The 11,886-nt window shown below is 37.2% G+C and overlaps 1 protein-coding gene across 2 annotated transcripts; it reads left to right on the top strand.

Moving 5' to 3' along the window:
- Positions 1-473: 473 nt before the first annotated feature.
- Positions 474-9,673, top strand: LOC149023278 (mitogen-activated protein kinase 3-like). Of its 2 annotated transcripts, XM_089143830.1 has the most exons (7): positions 474-819; positions 939-1,068; positions 2,147-2,284; positions 2,411-2,743; positions 3,364-3,547; positions 8,875-9,046; positions 9,168-9,673. In XM_089143830.1, coding segments are annotated over exons 1-7 (1,167 nt in total). In that variant the 5' UTR covers positions 474-610; the 3' UTR covers positions 9,169-9,673. The 2 variants fall into 2 exon arrangements, with proteins under 2 accessions (XP_088999956.1, XP_088999955.1); XM_089143829.1 differs by lacking the exon at positions 9,168-9,673 and having other exon boundaries at positions 475-819; positions 8,875-9,084.
- The last annotated feature ends 2,213 nt before the right edge of the window (positions 9,674-11,886 follow it).

Here is an 11,886-nt window from a genome sequence, read left to right as displayed (position 1 = left end):
CTGTGCAATGTGCAATTGCTTAGTAATTTGATTACGGTGAAGATGGAATGGATGGTCAAGGGTGAAACCTCGATCACTGATTTGTATGTTTTTTTTTTTCCTTCTATTTTTTCAACAATATCTACCTATAACAAAAAAAAAAAGAAAAAAAAAATTAACATGCAAAATGAGTGGTCGAAATTTCGACCTTGACCACTTGAAGAGATTATACGCAAGGTCAGTGGTGCACCACTAAGTTGAACCCTAGCACCTCAGGTGCTCTCTAACGAAAAATGAAATGAAACGTGCGATTTGGTTTGGAATGTGAAAAGGAAACAGACAGTATCAAAAAACCGTTGACAAAAAAGACCGTTGAAAAATTGGACCGTCGGATGAGTGGCGGCTGTATTCTTAACCGTCCAATCTCTTCCATTACGCGGTTCGACTCCTTTCGCATTGGCTTCGCGGCAGTTGCTTGGGAACTTCTGTGAAAAGTGTAAAAACAAATCTCTCTTTCAACTATTTCTTCCTTAAAAATCAGATACAACCACCACAGGTCCACAACTTTCTTATTCTCTGAAACATCAGAACTCATCAGATTTCGATCGGACTAAGAAGAGAGAGAGAGAAAATGCAAGAAGGAGCTGCCGCTGCAACCGATACGGTGATGGCTGATGCTTCTGCGAACACCAACGGCACTCAGGCGACGGATTTTCCGGCAGTTCCCACACATGGTGGTCGCTATGTCGAATACAAAATCTTCGGTAATTTGTTCGAAATCACCTCCAAGTATCACCCTCCAATTATGCCTATCGGACGTGGTGCTTACGGAATAGTCTGGTACTTCGAAGCTTTTCTTCATTTTATCTTGATTTTCCAAATAGAATTGGTTGGATAAGATCTTCGAAACCTAATTAAGTGCAAAACTTTACTTACTGGTCTGGTTTTGTCTCTTCTAGTTCTGTATTGAATTCGGAGACGAATGAAATGGTTGCTATCAAGAAAATAGCCAACGCTTTTGATAATCACATGGATGCCAAACGGACTCTACGCGAGATTAAGCTCCTCCGACATTTAGATCACGAAAATGTATGGAAGTTCCCTTTTTTTCGCAACCTTTTCACTTTGATTGCTCAACATCATACTTCTTTTTATCTTATTTGTGACCTTTACGCTTCCAATAATTGTTTTCTGGACTTCCTTCCAGAGTTTAGCTTATTGATAATTATCGCGTATGATCTCTGATCCATAATTCTCTTATCCGCTTTATAAATTAGGGCTTAGAGAAAACAATCTTCCTTGGTGAGTATCTTTGTGTAAGTGTTTACTTTTAACGGTCCGTGAGGCATAGTGATCTTAGGGTCTTAAAGCGACAGTCACTCTGTTAAGTAATTTGCTAATCCTAAAGCAGAATGGCTGACTGACTTATTGTAAAAATTCAAAATTCAAGACCAGATGTCAACATCAGTGGTGTTTTTTCCCATTTACGTTTTTAAGTTTAAGGCAAGAACTTCCCTAAGCAAGAGTATATTTCCTTCTCATATACGTTTCCTTATTCTCTCTCTCTCTCTCTTTCTCTCTCTATTTTGATCATGCAGACCTCACGTGGATGATACCGTTTTCCACACTACCATTGGGATGGCTTGCAGATCCCTCTCATCTTGTCTAGTTGTCCTGGGAAGCTTTCCTTTGAGCTTTTATATGTTGCTGGTCATTTTTAGTTGAGTATAATATGTACAACTAAGTGGCTCTTTTATTTGGTCAAAAGTCAGTTTTTTTGATAAATATGTTAGTTTGTATCACTAGTTGTATCCATGTTTAAGCATGAGCTGTCCTCATGCATTATTATTATTGTAGAAATATATTTGCAGATTAAGAAATTCTAATTTATAACATAGTCTTCCTTTAAAAGTATACTGTTCTGTCTTCATGTTTGCTGAATCTTGGTAGGTTGGATATATTTGCATGATGTAGCTTGTGACTAACAAGTCTCATAAGTCCTTTATTGCAGCCATCACATCCCTGTAGTTTGTACCTGGGATTGACAGAAATATTTATTTCAAGCAAAATGAAGCATTAATCTTAACACTTTGTGGCTTTTGATCGTGAATCTGGTCCCCCCCCCCCTGATATATGTAAAGTCTAACAATGGTTTATGCAAAAACAGGTGATAGGTATAAGAGACGTAATTCCACCACCTGTACGAAGTGCATTTTGTGATGTATATATTGCAACCGAACTCATGGATACTGATCTTCACCAAATAATTCGGTCCAATCAAGAGTTATCAGAAGAGCACTGCCAGGTAAATTCTTTTCCCCATACATGCGTAGTCCAATTGTAAGTTGATGATTTGGTCCTTTTTATCCAGGAGCATTGGGCCTTAATTATTAACAGTTTATGTTCCCCTCATAATTTTCCTTCTGTGCAGTATTTCTTGTATCAGATCCTCCGAGGGCTGAAGTATATACATTCTGCAAATGTTATCCATAGAGATTTAAAACCCAGCAACCTCTTGCTTAATGCAAACTGTGACCTGAAAATTTGTGATTTTGGTCTTGCTCGGCCAACCTCAGAGAATGAGTTTATGACAGAATATGTTGTCACAAGATGGTACAGGGCACCAGAATTGTTACTGAACTCGTCAGATTATACTGCGGCAATTGATGTGTGGTCTGTGGGATGCATCTTTATGGAGCTGATGAACCGAAAACCGTTATTTCCAGGTAGAGATCATGTGCACCAGATGCGTTTACTGACAGAGGTAAGACGATGTTTAAGTTAAATTGAGTGTACTTGGTGATAGGGTGTTCAGCTTTTAAATCCCAATCATGTCAAGGTTTAAATCACGCTTTACTCAAAATTTTTTATTTTTTATTTTTTATTTTTTATTTTTGGGGGGGGCTTCTGGTGCAAGTTGTGTGATGTAATTTGGAAATCTTGACCACAGCGACAGGGTTCCCCCATATCCAGTGATGTATGGAGTAGATAAAGATGACTGCCTACAATATGGGAACTTGCATGGACATGCACATGTAAATGCAAGCAAAATATTTTGGCTGGGGCAGATTTTGGTGCCTATGAGACAGAAATGTTTCGCCACACACTTGTGCACATTTACAATTGGCTAGTTGCAATGGATTCTGAAACTTCTATTATTTTGTTTGAGTTTATGTTGATGACGAAGTAGTTGGAATTGGGGTTTTGCTGTTTCATTATATGCCTACAAACTTGACTGGGATGCTCAAATGTATTGAAAGACTTATGAAATATCCTTTATGATGATGCTAGGATTAATTTATAATTTTCTTTAGACTTTCTTTATCTAAAAAAATTTACGTTTCATTTTACAGTTGGTGCTTACACTTGGTTTTCTGCTTTTAGCTTCTTGGCACACCAAATGAATCTGAGCTGGGTTTTGTTCGGAATGAAGATGCAAAGAGGTATATTCGGCAACTTGCGCAACATCCTCGACAACCATTTGCCCGGATATTTTCACATGTTCATCCTGATGCCATTCACCTTGTGGAGAGAATGTTGACATTTGACCCCACCAATAGAATTACAGGTAATTTCTCTTATAGCGGTTACATGTTCTGTATCAAGGTTGTGACCAACAAATATCTAACCGGAAAAACATAGTCTGTCTATGACAAAGCTTCAGTCATCAAATTGCAGAATGAGTGACTTCACAATTCAGCATTCTTTAAATAAAACTCTTCTCATTACCCCCCCCCCCCCCCAACCCACCTGCCAAAAATGGGAAAATCGTTTCCCTCCCATTCCTTTTCCTTCTGGGAATGAAGAAAGTAAAATAGGAGGAGGGGCACAAAAGGAAAAGCATCTAAACGTATATAGGTGAATTGTGAGAAACATATTTGTGTTCTAGGTTGTTCTCATCCAGTAACGTACAAAGCTTTGAAAAAGGATTACAGATGAGGCCCAAGCACGATTAAAATGATTACTTTTTTCTTTCCTGGTTATTAGGTCATTAGTGAATTAACAACAACAACAAAAAAAAAAAGCCTTGTCCCAACTAAATGGGGTGGCTGTCCAATTACTAACCTCTCTTTCAAATTTATTCACTGGAAAATTGAGGGCATTTAAACTGATAACCTCTCCATTTTTCCAGTAGATAAATGTTCAGGAGCTCTTGGTAATTTGCCATTGACCTAATAACCAGGAGAGAGAGGGAGGGAGGGAGGGAGGGGGGGGGGAGAGAGAGAAATGAGTAATCATTTTAAATGCGCTTGGGCCTTGTTTGTTAGCCTTTTTCAAAGCTCCGTAGGTTAAAATTGGAACAAAGATGAAGAAATCCTAAGCAAAAGATGACTAATATAAAATCAATGGATAAATAAAGTTGCTGTAAGAGGGAAGATGGCTATTTCTGAAATCAAAAGATAACTGTAAGAGGGATGATGGCTATTTCTGAAATCAATGGATAACTAATCAATAAGAAGATAACCACCATCGAGAACCCTACTACTATCAATTAATAGTGAACAAGAGAATATATGGTGCAGTTTTAGAAATCACTATCTCTACTCATAACCTCAAATTCATTAATTACAATTTCCCCGTACAACCACATTCTTGTCCCTGACAATGAAATTGTTGCAATTCACATATTCATAACCTCTTCATAATTTTTTTGTTTTTTAATCTGTTTCAATCAATTTAATTTTGGGTCTAGATATTAGTTGGCCGGACATGGTCTGTTTTTCAGCCAGTCTAGCATATGTTTGCATATACACATACTCAAGCCTGGTTTTTGATATCCTAATTCGATGTGAAGATTTATTCTCTACTGTTGCTGGTGACAATTAGTATGCTTGAGGTGACATTGTTACCATAATGAGGCTCTTTGTACTCACATTCACGACTAGTTTTATGGTTAATTTCTGTTCTTGTTGTTTCAAGGTGGATCTTTGATATATCTGCCCTTCAGCTTGAGGGGGAGTAATAAGATACATAAAACTGTCCTGCAGTTCTTTAGTACTTTGTAAGAAATCATGATAAGGGAACGTGTCTATGGCATGATATATGTTTAGCTTATTCTTTTGTTGTACGTTTAGTTCGTTCTGTCGTTAGACATCAACTATGCTTAGGCTTTTGACTAAGAGTAATGGAAACCCAATTTTAGGGTTAGGGTTCCCAAGATGGTTTCCCTAACTTTGCCCGGAATCTTCTAGCAAATAATTAACAATAGAGTTTTTACGTGTGGGTCCCTTTAGTGGACCTTAGATTAATGTTGGGTCCCTTTTATGCAATATATTACGTGTGGGTCCCAAGTAGACTAACACCGTTAGCGCTATTAAGTATATTCAATTTTCAAACATGAAGGGACCAAAATGCCCCTCAGGTTTAAATAACATGAGTATTTTGGTCCCTTCACGTTTGAAATTTGAATATACTTAACGGCGACTAACGGTGTTAGTCTGGTTAGGACCCACACGCTAAGGGGACCCACATGTAAAAAACTCTTAACAATATTATGGGTTGCCTATGGGTATCTAAGGAAGTTGTTGGAAACCCTTAGGAGAAATATGGGTTTATAGGAAAAAGCTATGGGATGAAAGGATCAATCTAAATTGATTAGGAAAACTCAATTAAGTCAAACCTAAATGGTTGGGATATTTTTTGGGAAAAGGGAAAATTAGGGGTTTTATCAAATCCCTGGTTGGTTTTGAGATATCCAGAATCACCCAAGGGTTGAATGTAAATAGAGGGGATTGATGTTGGGAAGGTTTTGACTATGGGCTTGATCTCTGAAGGAAATAAAGGAGTCAGTCAAGTTCTTGGGCAATCTTTAATCTTTTTTTTTTTTTTTTTTGAATCCAAAGAGTTTATATATTGGGTGGGGGAATATTACTAATATAGGTGCCACTGGATGGGTGCGAACCCAGGACCACTCCGTGGGAGGTTGGACTTTTAACCGCTCTACTAATCACCATTGGCTTCTTTTCTTTCTTCTTTCTTTCTAATTTTCTGTTTTTGCCACAAGTCAGTAGAGAAAGAGAGAAGGGGCCAAGAGAGAAAGAAAGGGGGAGGAAGGTTGCCGCAATGTAGGGAGGGGCTGGAGGAGGATTTCCTTGCTGCCGCAAGGAAGATGGGGTGCTGGGGAAGGCCTGCGGGGGTGAGGGGAGGGCTGAGGAGAGGCTGCGATGGGAGGGGAGGGGTTTCTAGGGCCTGCACAAGAAGGGAAAGGGGCTGGGGAGGAGGGCGATGGGTTTGGGAGGTGAAGGGGAGGGTTGCGGTAGAGAGAGGAGGGGGTAAGGGGAGGGGGTAAGGGGAGGGGGTTTGCTGTACTTATTTGGAAGATGCTGTAATGGCTTGTAGTTGCTGCCAGCTGGAGACTGGAAAAGAGTGCCAGAGCTTGAAGAAGTGCAGATCTTGAAGAAGAGCTCTCAATCTTTACTCAACCATGGCCTCCTCAACAAGGCCACGATCCTTAATTCTTATTCAATAATCAGACTTAACCTTGCAATGAAAAGACTAGGCTTATGTATAGCCTACTAAAGACTCCAATCTAATTGGGAATTCTTTATAATTTAGGATCTCCCTTACAATTAATCTCAGCCACACAATTAAAGACTTTAATTTAAAGTAGACAACTAATGTACTTTTCTTGAAAATAGATTCCTCCTAAGACTCTAGGACTCTGACAAAACGAAAGGAACTCTTCTTGTAATAAAAGACTTACAAGAGTCCTTCGTTAAAGAAAGACTCCTAAAGGACTCAAGAACTCAACTTCAAATCAAACAAGACTTCTAATCTAAACAGGACTCTTGAAAATTAAGAAAATAATCTGAAATTTAATTCCAGCAGATATTTAGGATCAGAATTGACCAAAATACCCCTCAAGAAGGTTCGGCCAGCCCCAGGTGAGCCACTTTGGAGTGGCCTTGAGGCCCACAGCAGGGTTTTGACCCTTGTTCACATCAAAGAGTCTAGTGGATTATGTTATAAATACAGGCAGTAGGGCACCATGATAGATACTCCGAGCCCATTGTGGTTTAGTCTTCTTTCTCTTTACAGGTTCTGATTGTTAAAATTTGTTACAGAACTTTCTTTTGAAGTCCAAACAAATTATTTAAAAGTCTTACATGGTGTAACTACTTTGTTCATATTTGAGTTGAAGACTCATTTGGTGGTTTGGACCAGATAATATTTATGTCATTGGAGCCTATAATTCGGATGACAGCTGTTTGGTGCATACGAAACCATATCATTACTTTCTTTTGCTTTGCATTCAATGTGAATAGTGTACTTAATTTAACTGATTGTTGTACAACACAAAAATTTAAGTTGTAGAGACAGAACATGCAGTGATGGACAACCCTCAATTCCTCTTTAAAATTTTAAGAAGAAAGATTCACATTTAATTTGTAAATCTCTGTCATCAATTCTCATTATATTTCCAAGTTATGAGTCAGTCACCCATTAGGTGATGACCCATCAATTCGTACTTTATTTTTTTCCTTTTTGATAAGTAACTTTCGATGCAATTCACGGTAGACTTTGATACCTTGGCACAAGTGGAAACTATATCAAGGTTCAAGCAAGGTGATTGCTGCATGAGCATTGTCAAATAGTATATTAGCCACAAGTTCATCATTTATTTTATGTACAACTTTAACTTACTAAGATTTTTTGACTACTAGGGGCTAAAGTACATATCATTTCTTTCCGCTCCAGTCTATTCAAGGCTATATCAACTTAAGGACTCATATGGCTAACCGCCTCAACCATGTTGCTTTCAATCATTACCTTCACTACTTTATATTTTTGCCCAGTCTAATAATCCTTTTGCTGGTACATTTGTTTGTCCTTGCATGGGGAATCATCTCTGTTGGAGATTAATTTTAATGGAATGCATCTCTACACTTCATTCACTCAAACCCTAGTTCTACATGCAACAGCATCTTTAATCTCTCCCTCCTTACCGGTGATTCAACCAAGATGACAGCAACAGTTACTTTGAGATATCCTGTGGTAATCAATCTTAATAGTATCTTCATTTCTACTTCTCAGCAATCTTAATAGTATCTTCATTTCAACTTCTCAGTAATAAAATGCATTCCCTATTTTCTGCTTCAATCCATTATGTCTTAAGACTCCTGATTTTAAAGCATTCGATCATAATTCTAGTTAGTTACATGCCTCCTCAATAACGTCATGCCACCAAAATGTATCCTCCGCAATTAGCATGCTCAGTGGATTTAATCTCATGTGCATGTAATCAAAATTGATTTGTTTTCGTAAGGATGGATTTTTGTAAGGCCATTTCTCTTTTCCTTACATTGGAGAGAATAAATACATGTTGTATATCATGTAATCATGTATGGAACATGGAAGCTTGATGTCTGTCCTTCCAAAAAAAGGTATGAAGAGGAAGCTATCCGGCTGTATTGGTTGGATTTCTATATACCATTTTTCACCTCATATAGTTGAGATTATCCTAATTTGCTGGGCCGTGCCTTGTTCCTCTTGCTTCCATCTTTCATTCTTCTTTCTGGTTTTTTTTTTTTAATTTCAAGTTGGCCTTCCTCCATGTCTTTTTCTCCGTCTTCTCTAATTAGAACTGAGTAAACAGCCCCTCCCCCCTCTCTTTTTGTGTTTTGTTTTGTTTTGTTGGATCTGTGTAGCTGAACCCATTAAGTTGGGAGAAGGCTGAGTTTTGTTGTTGTTATTGCTGTTTACCATTTTTCATGTCATCAACAGACTAATGGTGTTTGCCAAGAAGAACAGTGCCACCATAACACTGAATAGACAGAAGAAGGATAATTATATGAAAAATTCAAATTCTGAGAACATTGGATGACGTACTCCTCTTATTTGGTTCTTCTTTATAGCTTTATTGTATCTGAATCTCAAGTTTCTCTTTGGCTGCAGTTGAAGAAGCACTAGCTCATCCTTACCTTGCAAGATTGCACGATATTGCAGACGAACCATCTTGCTCAGAACCTTTCTCTTTTGAGTTTGAGAGACAAGCCTTGTCGGAAGAACAGATGAAAGAGATGATATACAGGGAGGCATTAGCGTTTAATCCAGAGTATGCTATTTGGTAAGCCTCTGTGGTCTTGATATTGTAGATGAATGCAACAGTATGCAATATCAGGACACATGATGCATCATGAAGGGACTACTAACTTTCAATTTAACCTTCCACTTGTCCCATCTACTAGAAATCACGTCAAAGGATCTTGCATCACAATGTCGCAAATGATGCTCTCCAGGGAGAAATACTTGCAGATCTGTGTTGTTTCTGGATGGCTTTGTTGGATCATGATGTATTTTTCAAGAGAAGTGCACATTTCCTGCTGCATGTGTTTCTAGTCTGTGACTACAGATCATGATGCCCATCAATGGGGACTTGACCTACTGATTTAGTGATTGTAGGGAAGTGTTATAACTTGTGTCTGTGAAACTCCTATGTACTTGTTAGATCCCTGGTTTTCCTTTTGCTAATATTTGTTACTGGATAAGTTTGATCATCAGATCTTCTGGTGCATCTATGCAAATTATTACACTGTGTATATATGTAATCAGTAGGATTTCTTTGATTGTATCCTTTTAACAGAAAAACTGCAGTGGGTATTCTAAATAAGAAAGAAAAAGCACTTCATTTCCTTTTTTAGGACTCAAGTTGCATGGGCTTCTCTCTCTCTCTCTCTTACACACACACACTCTTTTGACCTACTGATGTCTATCTTAATTTTTCTGTAATCTCCAGAGATTCAAACCAACTGATTAAATGATCACCTAGATTCAGATTTTGCTTTTTCAGAAACAATGAGCTCTCTCCCCCCCCCCCCCCCCCCTCTCTTTTTTTGTGTGATAAGATTCAGAAGCAAACATCCAATGAAGATACATGAAATCTTATTCCTTAGTTACTAAGATTCATACGAAAAAGCAAATTAGCTGTTAAAATAAAGATCTCCAAAGAGAAATAATGGATTTTTCAGTGGCACGGGCTATCACTTGGTTTGGGATATAAAAGGTAAAGGCTCCAAAAAAGAGGGCCACCTTTCTTTATGTAAAGTTCTTTCAAAAAGATCATCACCACTTTAACAAAGGACAAAACCTTGAATGCATCAAATTGCATTTCCTGAAAGTTTCCCATTTCTGCGTTTGAGTAAACTTTCACCTTTTATATTCATTTCTTTAACTCTAGTTCTAAACCTGCCCCCTGAGTATTTCTTTTCTGACTATAACCCAAAAAAAAAAAAGTATGTATTTAAACGACCTAACTACATTATACGTAAGTGTAATGTTATATTAATCTTCAAGTGCCCACTTTTAGATTTTAATGTTCACATGATCACCCTTAATACAATAATTTGTGGCATATATTTACCAACTTCATAGCGCAGTCTTCTCCATTAGCCTAACTTTTAGTAGAATATGCTTTAATTGATGAAAATATGTTATATAAAAACAAAAAATGGTTAAAGAAATTGTAAAATACAATAGAGGCATTCACGGGATGGTAAAATGATACATCGGTCCTAAAAGGGTCCTCAGAACATATTTATGTTCTCTCAATAAATGCTTATTGAGTAGATTAAAAGCTACATGTAAAACTTTTTTTTTTTTTTTTGGGTGGAATTGTGTTTTTGAAAATTATGATTCAAAAGTTTTAGAATTTTATTTTTGTTTTTGAAAGGTAATTTGAACCTTTTAAAAAGCCAAGGAAAAAGAGAAGTAAAAGTAGGTTTTATTAGGTAGAATTTTGCTATCAAATATTTCCACCTTTGTTTCTTTTCTTTTTGATTTTGTTTATATTTTAGAGTATATAGATTGGCCACTTGTCTGGCTACATGGGCAGAATATTTTGTAGCATTAGGGGATGGATTAGAGGTTCAAACTTTGTGGAGATCCTTGACACATCTGTCAACTTTTGACAAATCTGCATCAAAATTTGTTATGGGAACTCTATAAATTTTAAAACTAATAAGAGGGTTTGAGGGACTACCTAGATAATATAAGCAAGGTTTAAAGTATTAGTATCGAGTATCGTATTGGTCATGTCATAGAACAAGATTCCATCGAAACTTGCAAAATTTTCACTTAAATTTCCCATTTTGGAAAATAAGAAACGAAACTCATGAGGAATGAAAAAAAGTCCTCAGTTTCTATCGAAATTTCGTCGAAACTTGTCGAAACTTGGTTCAACCAAGTTGGACCAGCTAGTTCATGAGGGGAAAAAAATTCCCAAATTTCGTGGGAAACTTGAGAAATTTCGGGAAAACTTGAGAAATTTTGTGGAAAACTAGGAAATTTCGTGGAAACTTGGGAAATTTTGTGGAAACTTGAGACTTTTTTCCTGTAAATTTTGTAGCTTCCCAAATTTTCAATTTTGTTGTTTATTTCATGTTTCCCCAAATACCCACGACAAATACCCCCTCCATCAGGACTTCTCTATCCAAAGTGCGTATTCCTTCAGGTTGGTTATCTACTTCTTTTAAGCATATTGATGACCAGACTCATAAAGTTATAGTTGTCGATTAATTTGACAACCATAGGCATCAAATGTCATGGGATGTCTATGTTTGTTGGTTGGAGGAGAGGATGTTACAGGCATAGTACTACTATGCTCATAGGATGAATCCACTCTTGGCACTTCTCTTAACACTACGTTGTATTTTCCTTTTTTTTTTTTTTTTTTTTTTTTTTTTTTTTTTTAATCCGAAGAGTTTATATATAGGGGAAGGGGAATATTACTAATATAGGTGCCGTCAGATGGGTGCGAACCCAGGACCTCCCCGTGGGAGGTTGGGCTCTATTAATCCACTATTGGCATTGTCAACTATTTTGAAGTTATAAATTATATATTGAATGTTATGTGCTTAAGTAGTTAAGTTTATAATATACTTTTGGACAACTCTACATTGATGTTATGTA

This window comes from Hakea prostrata, chromosome 2 (genome assembly GCF_041222555.1).
Source record: "Hakea prostrata isolate BN-2017 chromosome 2, UWA_Hpros_2, whole genome shotgun sequence".
Classification (NCBI taxonomy): Eukaryota; Viridiplantae; Streptophyta; class Magnoliopsida; order Proteales; family Proteaceae; genus Hakea; species Hakea prostrata.
The sequence above is the reverse complement of the archived record's forward strand: the minus strand, read 5'-3'. Positions and strand labels throughout refer to the sequence as shown.